This window comes from Salvelinus alpinus, chromosome 26 (assembly GCF_045679555.1).
Source record: "Salvelinus alpinus chromosome 26, SLU_Salpinus.1, whole genome shotgun sequence".
NCBI classification, from domain to species: Eukaryota; Metazoa; Chordata; class Actinopteri; order Salmoniformes; family Salmonidae; genus Salvelinus; species Salvelinus alpinus.
The window spans coordinates 31,358,433-31,374,983 of record NC_092111.1 but is presented as its reverse complement, the minus strand read 5'-3'; the positions used below and the strand labels follow the sequence as shown (position 1 = coordinate 31,374,983).

The 16,551-nt window shown below is 44.7% G+C and overlaps 1 protein-coding gene across 1 annotated transcript in view; it reads right to left on the bottom strand.

Moving 5' to 3' along the window:
- LOC139555160 (electrogenic aspartate/glutamate antiporter SLC25A13, mitochondrial) overlaps nucleotides 1-16,551 on the bottom strand; it is a 79,115-nt gene that overhangs the window by 2,629 nt on the left and 59,935 nt on the right. The window contains exons 15-17 of the mRNA XM_071368728.1: nucleotides 11,204-11,338; nucleotides 8,467-8,625; nucleotides 7,899-7,989 (exon numbers count right to left, since the gene is read on the bottom strand). Coding sequence (XP_071224829.1) covers nucleotides 7,899-7,989; nucleotides 8,467-8,625; nucleotides 11,204-11,338 — 385 coding nt within the window. The remainder of the gene's footprint in view (nucleotides 1-7,898; nucleotides 7,990-8,466; nucleotides 8,626-11,203; nucleotides 11,339-16,551) is intronic.

Genomic DNA, 16,551 nt, shown 5'->3' with positions numbered 1-16,551 from the left:
GTGTCCCAAATGGCAACCTATTCCCTATATACTGCACTACTTTTGACCAGAGCCCTATGGTGTTCTTTGTGAAACTACACAGCTCTCTCCCTCTGTTGAAAGGTTGGTAGAAAAGTGGTGCTAGAAATTACCATCATTTTGTATCACACAGCAGCTGTCAGTAGAAGCTATCAATCCTGACTGGACGTTTCTATGACATTTGCATTTCTGTAAATCTCAGTCTTATCGTGTGGTAAGACACTTACAGGTGCATCCGAGCTGGGACCGAGAGACTGAGAAGCAGCTTGTATCACCAGGCCATCAGACTGTTGAACAGCCATCACTAGCCCTGCACCTTGAGACTAATGCCTCATATTCTGAGTCGGCGGTTAGGGAAGCGTTATCAAATCCTAGACGCCATTGTGCCCTTGAGCAAGGCACTTAACCCCCCACAACAACAGCTCCCCAGGCACCTAGTGTGGCAGCCCCCCGCACCTCTCCAAAACCTCTGTGTGTGTGCGTGCGTGCGTCTGTCTGTCTGTCTGTCGGAGGGGTTGAGTTAAAAGCGAATTTCGGTTGGACCTTGTGTGCAATTGACCAATAAAAGTGATCTTAACCTCTGATCATAATCTCGTTTCTATACTTTTGTTTACTCACTGTGTATGTATCTACTGTATTCTCCACATAGCTCATCCTAAAATACCTACTACTGTGCAGTAATAGTCTGTATCACAGCATACACAGCTCTCACCCCCTAGTAAAACAGTAATTTGTACGTTTGGAAATTTAGTTTCCCCTCTGTGTAATCTTGATCTCTTCTCCCAGAAAAGGAAATATACAGATACCATTTTCTTTCCAAATGATATACCGTCTATACACACCACCTATTTATGTTCTGCATTCTGACAGGTGCTCACTCTAATATATCTACTTGGATTGTTATTTATTTGTAATGTATTTGCGAGACATTTTACTTTTTGCTGCAGCCCCTATAACACCTGCAAATCTGTGTATGCGACCAATAAATGTTGATTTAATTAGACCTGATAGGCTCAATTTCTTCAGCAATGCTGATCACTCTAGTCTTATATCAGATGTAAGATGGCACTGGAGAAGAAGGCAGATGTTTTACGTGCCCCCAACCAATTTTTTTATTTTTTATTTTTTTTGCGTTGTTTGTAACTTATTTTATTAATTACTTATTTTCTACATAATGTTGCCGCTACCGTCTCTTAGGACCGAAAATAACTTCTGTACATCAGGACTGCGATTACTCACCATGGACTGGCAGAATCCTTTTTTTCCTTTAACGAGTCTGACAAGGCCGATATACTGCTTTCTTGGGAACAGGCCCAGATCCCTGTGATTTGCGTGAAGATGAGGCGGAGAAAAAGGGGCCAGAGGGCCGGCCGCCTTCTGAGAATTCGTAGGCAATCTAATAAACACCCACTTCCTTCCATTCTGTAGCAAACCTTTATCTTTGGACAATAAAATAGATGACCTATGCGGAAGATTAAACTACCAACGGGACATTCAAAACAGTAATATCTTATGCTTCACAGATGACAGCTAGCTAGCTACTAGCTAGTAGTCAGCTAGCCACTGCTAGCGGTTATCAGCTACCTTTACCCCGGACAACTCTCGCCAGTTTGCACAGCGCGACTTAAACCCGAGAAAATCTGACTTATTTTTCTCCATATCTCCGGATTCCTGTATGTATGTAGCTCTGAACTTTTCTTTCTCTCACCTGGATCATCGTAGATAGTTAGCTGCTATCCGAGTGGCCACTCCTGGCTAACGTCTCTGTCCCGAAGCAAGAACCAATTAGCCTGGAGCTAGCCTTGCTAGGCCCATTTGCTAGCCTGCTAACCGCAGCCCGCTAGCTGTCTAGAGCACATCTGACTGTTAGCTTAAGAGGCCCATCGGACAAATTCTTTGGCCACTATACCTATTTTGCCAATTGGCCTGGTTTACCATACGGAGCCCTGCTGATCCATCTGCCGACGTCACAGCACGAGGGGGCCACAACAGACTTTCGTCCGTCGCGACGTCCCTCAAAGGCCCTTCTGCTAGCTTGCTAGCCCCGGCCCGCTAGCTGCCTGAAGCCACTCACTGGACTCCTATGATCACTTGGCTACGCATGCCTCTCCCTTACGTCAATATGCCTTGTCCATTGCTGTTTTGGTTAGTAATTATTGCCTTATTTCACTGTAGAGCCTCTAGCCCTGCTCAATACGCCTTAGTTAACACTTTAGTTCCACCTCCCACACATGCGGTGACATCACCTGGTTTCAATTATATTTCTAGAGACAATATCTCTTTCATCATCACTCTATGCACAGGTTTACCCCCACTGTATTCACATCCTACCATACCTTTGTCTGTACATTATGCCTTGAATCTATTCTACAATGCCCAGAAATCGGCTCCTTTTACTCTCTGTTCTGAACGTACTAGATGACCAGTTCTTTTAGCCTTTAGTCGTACCCTTATCCTACTCCACCTCTGTTCCTCTGTTCCTCTGGTGATGTGGAGGTTAATCCAGGCCCTGCAGGGCTTAGCTCCACTCCCATTCCCCAGGCGCTCTCATTTGTTGACTTCTGTAATCGTAAAAGCCTTGGTTTCATGCATGTTAACATTAGAAGCCTCCTCCCTAAGTTTGTTTTATTCACTGCCCTAGCACACTCTGCCAACCCAGATGTCCTTGCCGTGTCTGAATCCTGGCTTAGGAAGAGAACCAAAAACCCTGAAATTTCCATCCCTAACTATAACATTTTCCGACATGATAGAACTGCCAAAGGGGGCGGAGTTCTGTCTTACTATCCACGTCTGTGCCCAAACAATTTGAGCTTCTACTTTTAAAAATCCACCTCTCCAGAAACAAGTCTCTTACCGTTGCCGCTTGCTATAGACCACCTTCTGCCCTCAGCTGTGCCCTGGACACCATATGTGAATTGATTGCCCACCATCTATCTTCAGAGCTCGTGCTGTTAGGTGACCTAAACTTGGACATGCGTAACACCCCGGCCATCCTACAATCTAAGCTTGATGTTCTCAATCTCACACAAATTATCAATGAACCCACCAGGTACAACCCTAAATCCGAAAACACGGGCACCCTCAGATATCATCCTAACCAACCTGCCCTCCAAATACACCTCTGCTGTCTTCAACCAGGATCTCAGCGATCACTGCCTCATTGCCTGCGTCCGTTATCAAGGCACTTAACCCCCCACAACAATAGCTCCCCAGGCACCTAGTGTGGCAGCCCCCCGCACCTCTCCAAAACATGTATGTATGTATGTATGTATGTATGTATGTATGTATGTATGTATGTATGTATGTATGTATGTATGTTTCTATGTGTGTCTGTCGGAGGGGTTGAGTTAAAAGCGAATTTCGGTTGGACCTTGTGTGCAATTGACCAATAAAAGTGATCTTAACCTCTGATCATAATCTCTTGTTTCTATACTTTTGTTTACTCACTGTGTATGTATCTACTGTATTCTCCACATAGCTCATCCTAAAATACCTACTACTGTGCAGTAATAGTCTATATCACAGCATACACAGCTCTCACCCCCTAGTAAAACAGAAATTGTGCGTTTGGAAACTAACTCCATGGAGAATAAGAGCACCTCCTCCCAGCTGCCCACTGCTCTGAGGATAGGTAACACTGTCACCACCGATAAATCCACTATTGAGAATTTCAATAAGCATTTCTCTACGGCTGGCCATGCTTTCCACCTGGCTACCCCTACCCCGGTCAACAGCCCTGCACCCCTCACTGCAACTTGCCCAAACCTCCCCCATTTCTCCTTCACCCAAATCCAGATAGCTGATGTTCTGAAAGAGCTGCAAAATCTGGACCCCTACAAATCAGCAAGGCTTGACAATCTGTACCCTCTCTTCCTAAAATTATCAGCCGAAATTGTTGCAACCCCTATTACTAGCTTGTTCAACCTCTCTTTCATATCGTCTGAGATCCCCAAAGATTGGAAAGCTCCCCTCTTCAAAAGGAGATACACTCTAGACCCAAACTGCTACAGACCTATATCTATCCTACCCTGCCTAAGGTCTTCGAAAGCCAAGTTAACAAACAGATCACCGACCATTTCGAATCCCACCGTACCTTCTCCGCTATGCAATCTGGTTTCCGAGCTGGTCATGGGTGCACCTCAGCCACGCTCAAGGTCCTAAACGATATCATAACCGCCATCGATAAGAGACAATACTGTGCAGTTGTATTCTTCGACTTGGCCAAGGCTTTCGTCTCTGTCAATCACCACATTCTTATCGGCAGACTCAACAGCCTGGTTTCTGAAATGACTGCCTCGTCTGGTTCACCAACTACTTCTCTGACAGAGTTCAGTATGTCAAATCGGAGGGCCTGTTGTCCGGACCTCTGGCAGTCTCTATGGGGGTGCCACAGGGTTCAATCCTCGGGCCGACTCTTTTCTCTGTATACATCAATGATGTCGTTCTTGCTGCTGGTGATTCTCTGATCCACCTCTACGCAGATGACACCATTCTGTATATCTGGCCCTTCTTTGGACACTGTGTTAACTAACATCCAGACGAGCTTCAATGCCATACAACTCTCCTTCCATGTCCTCCAACTGCTCTTAAATGCAAGCAAAACTAAATGCATGCTCTTCAACCGATCGCTGCCCACACCTACCCAACCGTCCAGCATCACTACTCTGGACGGTTCTGACTTAGAATATGTGGACAACTACAAATACCTAGATGTCTGGTTAGACTGTAAACTCTCCTTCCAGACTCACATTAAGCATCCCCAATCCAAAATTACATTTAGAATCGGCTTCCTATTTCGCAACAAAGCATCCTTCACTCATGCTGCCAAACATACCCTAGTAAAACTGCCTCCAACACTCTACTCAGGAAATTGGATGCAGTCTATCATAGTGCCATCCGTTTTGGCACCAAAACCCCATATACTACCCACCACTACAACCTGTATGCTCTCGTTGGCTGGCCCTCACTTCATATCCGTCACCAAACCCACTGGCTCCAGGTCATCTATAAGTCGTTGCTAGGTAAAGTCCCGTCTTATCTCAGCTCACTGGTCACCATAGCAGCACCCACCCGCAGCACGCGCTCCAGCAGGTATATTTCACTGGTCACCCCCAAAGCCAATTCCTACTTCGGCTGCCTTTCCTTCCAGTTCTCTGCTGCCAATGACTGGAACGAACTGCAAAAATCACTGAAGCTGGAGACTCATATCTCCCTCACTAGCTTTAAGCACCATCTGTCAGAGCAGCTCACAGATCACTGCACCTGTACATAGCCCATCTGTAAATAGCCCATCCAACTACCTCATCACCATATTGTTATTTATTTTATTGATTTTGCTCCTTTGCACCCCAGTACCGCTACTTGCACATTCATCTTCTGCACATCTATCACCCCAGTGTTTAATTTGCCATACTGTAATAATTTCGCCACTATGGCCTGTTTATTGCCACACCCCCCTTATCCTACCTCATTTGCACACACTGTATATAGACTTTCTCTATTCTATTTATTGACTGTATGTTTGTTTATTCTATGTGTAACTCTGTGTTGTTGTATGTGCTTTGCTTTATCTTAGCCAGGTCGCAGTTGTAAATGAGAACCTGTTCTCAACTAACCTACCTGGTTAAATAAAGGTGAAATAAAAATAAAATATAAACAGAGACGTGGCTGAACGATGACACTATCAACATACAGCTGGCTGGTTATACACTGCACCGGCAGGATAGAACAGCGGCGTCTGATAAGACAAGGGGCTGCGGACTATGTATTTTTGTAAATAACAGCTGGTGCATGATATCTAAGGAAGTCTCGAGTTATTGCTCGCCTGAGGTAGAGTATCTCATGATAAACTGTAGACCACACTACCTACCTAGAGTTTTCATCAAGATGATGCCATCTTTATTGCACTCCACACTGGTCTTTCCCGCCTGGACAAAAGGAACACCTATGTGAGAATGCTATTCATTGACTACAGCTCAGCGTTCAACACCATAATGCCCTCAAAGCTCATCAATAAGCTAAGGACCCTGGGACTAAACACCTCCCTCTGCAACTGGATCCTGGACTTCCTGACGGGCCGCCCCCAGGTGGTAAGGGTAGGTAACATACTCATCTGCCACGCTGATCCTCAACACAGGCGCCCCTCAGGGGTGCGTGCTCAGTCCCCTCTACGCCCTGTTCACTCATGACTGCACAGCCAGGCACGACTCCAACACCATTATTAAGTTTGCCAATGACACAACAGTGGTAGGCCTGATCACCGACAATGTTGAGACAGCCTACAGGGAGGAGGTCAGAGACTTGGCCGTGTGGTGCCAGGACAACAACCTCTCCCGCAACTTGATCAAGACAAAGGAGATGATTGTGGACTACAGTAAAAAGAGGACCGAGCACGCCCCCATTCTCATCAACGAGGCAGCAGTGGAGCAGGTTGAGAGCTTCAAGTTCCTTGGTGTCCACATCACCAACAAACTAACATGGTCCAAGTACACCAAAACAGTCGTGAAGAGGGCACAACAAAACCTATTCCCCCTCAGGAGACTGGAAAGATTTGGCATGGGTCCCCAGATCCTCAAAAAGTTATACAGTTGCACCATCGAGAGCATCCTGACTGGTTGCATCACTGCCTGGTATGCTAACTGCTCGGCCTCTGACCGCAAGGCACTACAGAGGGTAGTGTGAATGGCCCAATACATCACTGGGGCCAAGCTTCCTGCCATCCAGGACCTCTATACCAGGCGGTGTCAGAGGAAGGCCCTAAAAATTGTCAAAGATTCCAGCCACCCTAGTCATAGACTGTTCACTCTGCTACCACATGGCAAGCGGTACCGGAGCGCCAAGTTTAGTACCAAGAGGCTTCTAAACAGCTTCTACCCCCAAGCCATAAGACTCCTGAACACCTAATCAAATGGCTACCCAGACTATTTACATTGTCCCCCCCCTCCACTCTTTTACACCGCTACTACTCGCTATTGTTATCATCTATGCATAGTCACTTTAATAACTCTACCTACATGTACATGTTACTTCAACTAACCAGTGCCCCCCGCACATTGACTCTATACCGGTACCCCCCCTGTATATAGACTCGCTATTGTTATTTTACTGCTGCTCTTTAATTACTTGTTACTTTTATTTCTTATTCTAATCCGTATTTTTTTAAACTGCATTGTTGGTTAGGGGCTCGTATGTAAGCATTTCACTTTAAGGTCTACCCCTGTTGTATTCGGCACATGTGACTAATCCAATTTGATTTAAAATTTGATATGATACATCAGGACCCTTATTCATGAAGTGTCTCAGAGAAGGAGTGCTGATATAGGACCAGTTTTTAAATAGTAATGAATAAGATTATATGGACAGGGGGGGACCGGACCCTAGCTCAGCCATATGCTGAGACACTTTATGAATACGGGCCAGGTGTCACACCCTGATCTGTTTCACCTGTCTTTGTGCTTGTCTCCACCCCCCTCCAGGTGTCGCCCATCTTCCCCATTATCCCCAGTGTATTTATACCTGTGTTCTCTGTTTGCCTGTTGCCAGTTCGTTTTGTTTCGTCAAACCTACCAGCGTTTTTTCCGTGCGCCTGTCTTTCTTAATTTCCTGGTTTTTGACCATTCTGCCTGCCCTGACCCTGAGCCTGCCTGTCGTTCTGTACCTTGTCACACCACCCTGGATTACTGACCTCTGCCTGCTCTGACCCTGAGCCTGCCTGCCTGCCTGCCGTTCTGTACCTTTCGGACTCTGCTCTGGACTACTGACCTCTGCCTGCTAAACTTTTGTTACTTCGAAACTGTCTGCATCTGGGTCTTGTCCTGAGCCTTGATACCAAGATCATTTCATTCAGTTTAAGATTAGGAGAGGGAGGAGTTCTGACTTACTGTCCGCCAAAGTCAATGTAGAACCACCTCTGCAGGAGTTCATAGGTCACCAGGGTGACCCCAAATTGGGGCGAGGACCGGAACACTCGGGCTATAGTAAAGGGAGAAACCACAACGCTCAATAACACAGTTTCACTATTACACCACTGTAGCCTGGGTACCAGTCTGTTTGTGTTAACATTCCACTTCTTGCCACTCCTTATCATGCCAAACACATAGTACAAGGAGTGACATTTTTGCACAAAACAGGTTCTGGATTTCAAACTAAACAATTTGTTGTATGAATGGTTAAAAACAGTTGCAAGTTAGCTAGAGATTACCATGGTACACTGTAACATAATAGTGGAATATGGTTATTAAAAACAATCACACAGTCAAATAAGACCTAAACCAATCTACATAATCATGCGACATCAGTGGACCTTTCTAGATACAGTTGAAATATAACAGATGTATAACAGATAAATAAACTAAATATGTAATTTGTATCATTCGTCGTCATAATCATCATTGTCATTATCATCATCGTCATCATCGTCATCAGATATTAATAAAAACGTGGTGATACCTCCCGCTCCTTTCCAGAAGGCCCATGGTCCCTCCTCCTTCAGAATCTTCCAGAAGCAGTCAGCGAGACCGGTGTACGTGGTCTGGCCGGCACGGGCCGCCACTTGTAGCCTGGTCTTGATAACGTCGGCCGGGGTCACCAGGGAAGCCGCGGGCATGCCTAAGGATTCATGCCTCTGATTCAGTACTTATCACCTATTAACTCACCTTTTACTATTATATTTGTTAAGCACTTTGAAATGCATCCCCTGTGAGAAATGTGCTCTATGAATAAAGTTTGATTGACTGATTGATAGTAGTACTGGATGTGAATATACTAACCTGCATCACTATCACTGCTGAATCTGAATTAATACGTTACTACTGTAGGGTAATACAGAGTTAATTATTTAACTCTATGAATTTCCACCCGTGGCTTATCAAACTCCTGTTTGGTAAACTTTTGTGCCTCTTTCAAAACAGAATTCATTCGTAGTTGAATTTGAGTCATCTGAATGAGGACCAGTGATCCTTCTTACAGAAGGTGATTTACGATCAGAAAAAATGCATTGGACGTTCATGGTTTTCCCCCTCAGATTGGAGGGACATACAATACCTAGTAATGAGAAGAACCCACAAGGTGGCCCACGTGCCGGTGACTGGTGACTGGGGGCCCCATGCGGGCAGCCCTCTCCAGCCACTTCAGCTATGAATGGCCTCAATCATCAATGGCTGCTTTCGATCTCCATGCACGGTCATTACCATCACCGGCCTCTTCACCAGCCAGTCACACAGACTTCTAGCTGCACGTCTTCAGTCTAAACGAACCATTCAATTCAACCACTGATCAACTCACTCACTGCCACTGATCAACTCACTCACTGCCACTGTGAGAGCTGAAGAGACCACCTGCACTGATGTCCTTCACAGGAGAAGAGAGGAATGGAGAGCAGTCTTAAATCTTTCTCTCAAAGCTACCTCAGTAGAAACCATATTCGTCTCCAGCCATTGAAAGAGAGAGAAAGAGAGCGAGAGAGGGAGAGAGAGAGGGAAAGAGAGAGAGAAAGAGGGAGAGAGGGAGAAAGAGAGAGATGGAGAGAGAAAGAGCGAGAAATAGGGAGAGCAAGAGAGAGAGAGAGAGAGCAAGAGAGAGAAAGAGGGAGAGAGGGAGAGAAAGAGAGAGAGCGAGCGAGAAAAAGGTAGAGAAAGAGAGAGGGAGAGCAAAAGAGGGAGAGAGAGAAAGAGAGCAGGAGGAGGAATTAGGAGATGACCAGCGCTGCAGTGTGTTCTGGGATCAGGGGGTCTGCTTGGCAAATAATGCCACCCAAACTGAGCGTGTAACTCAATTTCCTGCGCCGACTGTTAAGCGCTAATTGCCAAAAAGGCTTAACTGCTGATAAATGTAGAAAGGAGTGATAAATTCTATGAGCAAATGCAAAATCATAAACTGCATTTCAGGTTTGTAAACCATAGCTCCCGGACCCGGTTGAGGGAATCACCAAAATAAGGAATGTCTTTTTAGATTTCTATGAGTTTCCATGAAGCGCCGTGCTCGCTGCTCACTGCTGTGAAGAGCAGAACTACAGTACTGACCAACATTATCCCTCAGGATTCAAAATAAATATTTATCCTTTTCTTGTGACGTTCCAAACCACCCTGACTTGGCTTCCGCGCTCGCCTTTTTATACACTGTTTTCTTTAAGACAAACCCACTCAAATAAAAATATTAAACCTACACACTCGCTCCAGATCCTATTTTCGTGTACGAAGAGGAGAAAGAGACTTGTAAGACTGTGGATCAAAACTGTTGGATGTCTTTCCTCCGGGTTGCCAGTATTGTGAGAGTAAGATCTGTTAATGGCCGACACAGCTCCCATCCTCACCTCCCTCAGCACCTCACTCTTAACATACAGGTAGTGTCTCAACTAACACCCTATTCTGTACTTTTGACCAAAGCCTTATGGGTCCAGAGAGAGAGAGATATTGGACCCTATGGGCCCTGGTCAAAAGGAACACACTATGTAGGGAATAGAGTGCAATTTGGGACACAGCTCAGGCTGCCAGTTCCTATATGTTAGTAGTGGAAAGTCATCCCATCCCGACCCTGTTGGCTGGCAGGCAGGCAAGCGGTCTCTCTCTCTGGGCTCTGTCTTCTCCCTCAGCGCTCAGCTCCAAACCCCAGCCAATCACTGAGCACTCTAATTAGGGATGACCACGATTGAGCCTGCGGTCGCCGGTGGCTACTGGAGCCCTAGGCCTGGAGCCAGGAAGTTGGGATGGTTAGGGGGATGGAGGCTGGAGGGATGGATGATGGAGGGTTAGAAGGATGGATGGGGGAAAGGAAGAATAGAGGGATGGAGGAATGGAGGTTAGAGGGATGGAGCCGGGGCCATGGGTCTGGGCCGTGGTCCATGTGGTGGCTCACCAACCACCAGGGACACTCATGCATGGTTTTCTGCTTCCCCAAGAATGGTTCCTTATTAAGCTTGTGATAGTGACGTTTTAACAGTATTGTTTCTTTCCTCCGAATCGTCATCTTCTGATCGTCATTGACCAATATAGTTGAAAAACGTATTTTTTGTATTATTCATTTGTCATGAAGTTTTTGGATGTGTATATATACTTTATCATATAGGCCGAGCGAATGAGAGATCGAGACAGATACAGAGAGAGAGGGAGAGACCGACAGAAAGAGGGAACCAGGCAGAGAGACAGACAATTCTCAAAAGACCCTGGGTCTGAACCACATGGTATCTTACCTGCTATGGCCCCTGAAAACAGCAGCTTGCCTGGTCCGATCCTCCCATCCTCATCACTCATGTAGGCCTTGACATGCGCATAGCAGGGGAAGTAGATGGCTGAGAAGGGGATGTCTCGCAGGAAACAGGCTTTGGCTCCCTGTGGATGGTGAAGAGATACAGAAGAGACAGAGGGGTGAGGAAAGAGAGGGGGGATTGAGGGGAAGGACAGAGAAACAAGGAGGAGTCAAAATAGAGGAAGAGGTAGACAAGAAGGGAGGGAGAGAGAAATAGAGGGAGAGAGAAATAGAGGGAGAGCAAAGGGGAAGACAATGAGAGAGAGAAAAGCAGGGGGTGAAAAAAGAGGAAGGGAGACAAGGGAGGGAGAGAAAAGGTGGGAGGGAGAGAATTATTGAACTGAATTGAAAAGGCGGGAGGGAGAGAATTATTGAACTGAATTGAAAAGGCGGGAGGGAGAGAATAATTGAACTGAATTGAAAAGGTGGGAGGGAGAGAATAATTGAACTGAATTGAAAAGGTGGGAGGGAGAGAAAATAAGTTTGGTAAGAGACACATTCTTTGAGGAGGACTCACATAGAGTACTGTAAGACTTTCCTCTTTCCATTCCTGATTTTGAAAATATACCGTAAATAAATATGTTTTATTGGATGGAAAGATGTTACCTTCAACAGTCTTGATTTTTCCAGTTCCATGGGAACATCATTTGTCATAGCATAGCTTGTGGTTTTATTTCCGAGAGTTCTAACCACAAAATGTCTAAGACAGGTTTCTGTTCCTATACCTCTGTGTTTGAAAAGCCGGTACCTTACACATCACTAGGGCTAGGAGTGTTTCCTGCTGACCATGTGACCTGACCAAGGAAAACTCTGGGCCCTTCGCTACAACTCATCAACTCTCCTCACTTCTCTTCTCCAGCTTTGGCGAAAACGAGAGTGTGTGTGTGAGAGAGAGAGACAAAGAGAGAGAGAGGGCGAGAGAGAACAAGAGAGAAAAAGAGAGAGAGGGCGAGAGAGAGAACAAGAGAGATGAAGAAAGAGAGAGTAAAAGATGAGACATCAGGGAAAGAAGAGGAAGATTGCTTCTGTCCGTCACTGTAAACAAAGCCATATCTTCAATCAGATTACGTTTCATCTTATTCCCCCCCTTGGCTGCCATCCAGGTGGGGTTGAGGCAGGGGAAGGGAAATGGAAGGGTTCTCCCTTCAACAGAGTAGTTTAAAGCCAGGCTGCATCCCAAATGGCATCCTACTCCCTACATGGTACACTACCAGACCAGAGCCCTATATGGGTTCCCTTTGGGCCCTGGTCAAAAGTAGTACACAATATATAGGAATAGGTTGCCAATTGGGACGCTGCCAGGAGAAGTGCTTTAGACAGGCTTCATTTAACTGCTGGGGTTAATCCTACCACTCATACACAGTTTGCACAGATACCTCACTGTACGGGTATCTCTTCTGTCCTCAAAGGCTTTGCTTCATTCTCCCTGCCTGTCCTCTCCTCCCCACCATGGTCGCCATGCCAGACTGCCTGCTGAAAAGCTGCAGATACTATCGCCAGGGCCCTGGTTCACATTCACAGACAGGCTCGTCCTTGTGCCTGCTGAGGCTGGAGATGCTGGGATTATGTGATTCATGTGAATCTACTATGATTCTACTGTGATTCATGTGAATCTACTGTAATTCTTCTGTGATTCATGTGAATCTACTGTGATTATACTGTGATTCATGTGAATCTACTGTGATTCTACTTTATCCATAATCTATTATGCCTTGTTTCTTCTTTTTCTGAAGTATGGTCAGGCCAAGAGTTGAGGTGACAGACCTGTGTGAATGCATGACAATGTATACCTACAGTTGAAGTCGGAAGTTTACATACACTTAGGTTGGAGTCATTAAAACTCGTTTTTCAACCACTCCACAAATTTCTTGTTATCAAACTATAGTTTTGGCAAGTCGGTTAGGACATATACTTTGTGCATGACGCAAGTAATTTTTCCAACAATTGTTAACAGACAGATTATTTCACTTATAATTCACTGTATCACAATTCCAGTGGGTCAGAAGTTTACATACACTAAGTTGACTGTGCCTTTAAACAGCTTGGAAAATTCCAGAAAATTATATAATGGCTTTAGAAGCTTCTGATAGGCCAATTGACATCATTTGAGTCAATTGGAGGTGTACCTGTGGATGTTTTTCAAGGCCTACCTTCAAACGCAGTGACTCTTTGCTTGACATCATGGGAAAATCAAAAGAAATCAGCCAAGACCTCAGAAAAGAAATTGGAGGCCTCCACAAGTCTGGTTCATCCTTGGGAGCAATTTCCAAACGCCTGAAGGTACCACGTTCATCTGTACAAACAATAGTACGCAAGTATAAACACCATGGGACCACGCAGCCATCATACCGCTCAGGAAGGAGACGCGTTCTGTCTCCTAGAGATAAACGTACTTTGGTGCGAAAAGTGCAAATCAATCCCAGAACAACAGCAAAGGACCTTGTGAAGAAGCTGGAGGAAAGAGGTACACAAGTATCTATATCCACAGTAAAACGAGTCCTAAATTGACATTACCTGAAAGGCCGCTCAGCAAGGAAGAAGCCACTGCTCCCATTGAACATTTGTGGGCAGAACTGAAAAAGCGTGTGCGAGCAAGGAGGCCTACAAACCTGAGTCAGTTACACCAGCTCTGTCAGGAGGAATGGGCCAAAATTCACCCAACTTATTGTGGGAAGCTTGTGGAAGGCTACCCGAAACATTTGACCTAAGTTAAACAATTTAAAGGCAATGCTACCAAATACTAATTGAGTGTATGTAAACTTCTGACCCACTGGGAATGTGATGAAAGAAATAAAAGCTGAAATAAATAATTCTCTCTACTATTATTCTGACATTTAACATTCTTAAAATAAAGTGGTGATCCTAACTGACTTAAGACAGGGAATTTTTACTCTGATTAAATTTCAGGAATTGTGAAAAACTGAGTTGAAATGTATTTGGCTAAGGTGTATGTAAACTTCAGACTTCAACTGTACATAATACACAGTATGTATCTCCTTCTGTATATGGCTATGAATGAGGGATAGTACATGGTGCATATAGTATGATTGATTGTTAGTATGTGTCTTTTATTTTTTAATAAGAACAAATTCTTATTTTACAATGACGGCCTGCCACGGCCAGACCCTGGGCCAATTGTGCGCCGCCCTATGGGACTCCCGATCATGGCCAGTTGTGATACAGCCTGGGATCAAATCAGGGTATGTAGTGACTCCTCTAGCACTGAGATGCTGTGCCTTAGACCGCTGCACCACTCGGGTTCCACTGAGTGTCTATCTGAATGCCTGTGTGTATGAGCTGGGGTACATACAAGTATGTGTTTATATGAGTGAATAGGTTTGTCTTGATAAAGCCATTCAGCCATTCAGTCAGTCAGCCAGTCAGTGTCACGCCCTGACCTTAGAGATCCTTTTTATTCTCTATTTTGGTTAGGTCAGGGTGTGACTAGGGTTGGTACTCTAGTTTTTGCATTTCTATGTTGGCCTGGTATGGTTCCCAATCAGAGGCAGCTGTCTATCGTTGTCTCTGATTGGGGATCATATTTAGGCAGCCTTTTCCCACCTGTTGTTTGTAGGATCTTGCTTTTGTGTAGTGCCTGTGAGCACTCCATTACTTCACGTTTCGTTTGTTTCTGTATTTGTTTTGGTGAGTTTCATTTATTAAAACATGTAGAACTCGACGCACGCTGCGCCTTGGTCCATTTATTCCAACGATCGTGACAGTCAGTCAGTCAGTCAGCCCCTCCAGCAGCAGAGCGGAGGTAGGTAGCAGGAAGAGGCAGAGAGAGAGAGAGAGGCTGAGGGGGAGGGTAATTAGCCTGACAAAGGGTGCTCTGTGCCTGGGCACAGCCCTGAGGAGCCAGCCCGTCTGGAGCTCGCTAGTCCTCCCTCCCGGCAACCTCTTCCTCTCTCTGAATGCACATTGTCTCAGAAGCAGGACAGGAGACACAGACACAGGGGAGGACTAGAGGAGGCACCACCACTGTCATACCGGATTCAGCATTCTTATAGACATAATGGAGCAGACATACTATAGACGCAAACATATTCACATTTGTGCACGCACACACACACACACACACACACACACACACACACACACACACACACACACACACACACACACACACTGATTGACAAACACAGACGACTGTCATGGGAAGAACCTGGAAAGAAATAGAACTGAAACTTTGCCACAGAAAGAGAAAGGGGTAGAATCTGCAAGCTCTGGATAAAGGACCTGGAGCTTTTTAAAATGTTTTTAAAGCTTTCATTTAAATAAAACCCCAAAAAGTGTTAAAGAGTGACAAAAGCCTAAATCAGAACTCTTTAAATGGCTTCGTGCATCCAAGACACTGATCATCGGTGCCCTTTTAAAAAGCAACCTCTCCATAAAGAGAATGACCCACGGTAGTTCTAAAATAACACCTGCTATCCACAAAACGTCTCAGAGTAGAAAAAGTGATAAGAACAGAGACATTATACTCCTACTCTTATTGGTAAAAATAAAAGCTATGCATCCAAGCCTCTTTAGTCATAAGAGTCCCATCTAGTCAACATGTTTAGGAGACCTCGTGAGCTGTCCTAACCAGTTACCAGCAGGTGCCTTGATCATAGAAAAAGGCAGCCAGTCAGTGGTTCCTGTGCCACATACAATTGCTTTAGAGTTGAAAGAATGTTTTGATATTTCTATATGATAAATCCATAAATAATCTAGACCTACATGGAACAGTATCTTTGCTTTTTACAATTATTTCATGAGGCCTATTTCACATGATATGCCTAAATATTTATCTAAGCTAATAAATAAACATGTTTTTATTTTGATTATTTAATTACCGACATCATGTTATTTCAAGTTCTCTTGGAGTGCAATATCACGTTGTTAAAAAAAGATGGCTAAATTGGACCTGTCTATAAATTTGGCAATTTAATGCATTTAGGGCTTATATTAACTTTGATTGTGTTCAATGATAATAATAGACCTTTTAAACATTGTATGCAACATTATCGGCAAGTGAAATGATGCCTACTGTGCCAAAGCGATTTAGAGTTCCTAAACAGGAGAGATGAGAGCGTTGATATAACAGTAATATTGTCAGCTTCTACTTTTAACAACCATCAGAATCTGTAAAAAAAAAAATTAAAAGGTTATGTATACCAACATATTAGGCAATAATTAAGAGTAGGCAAAGTGATTCTGTCAGGAAAAAAACATTTTATCATTGTAACATTTTATCTATCAGTAACATTCACCATGGTTGTCTGAAGTGTTCTATTGTCACACCCTGAT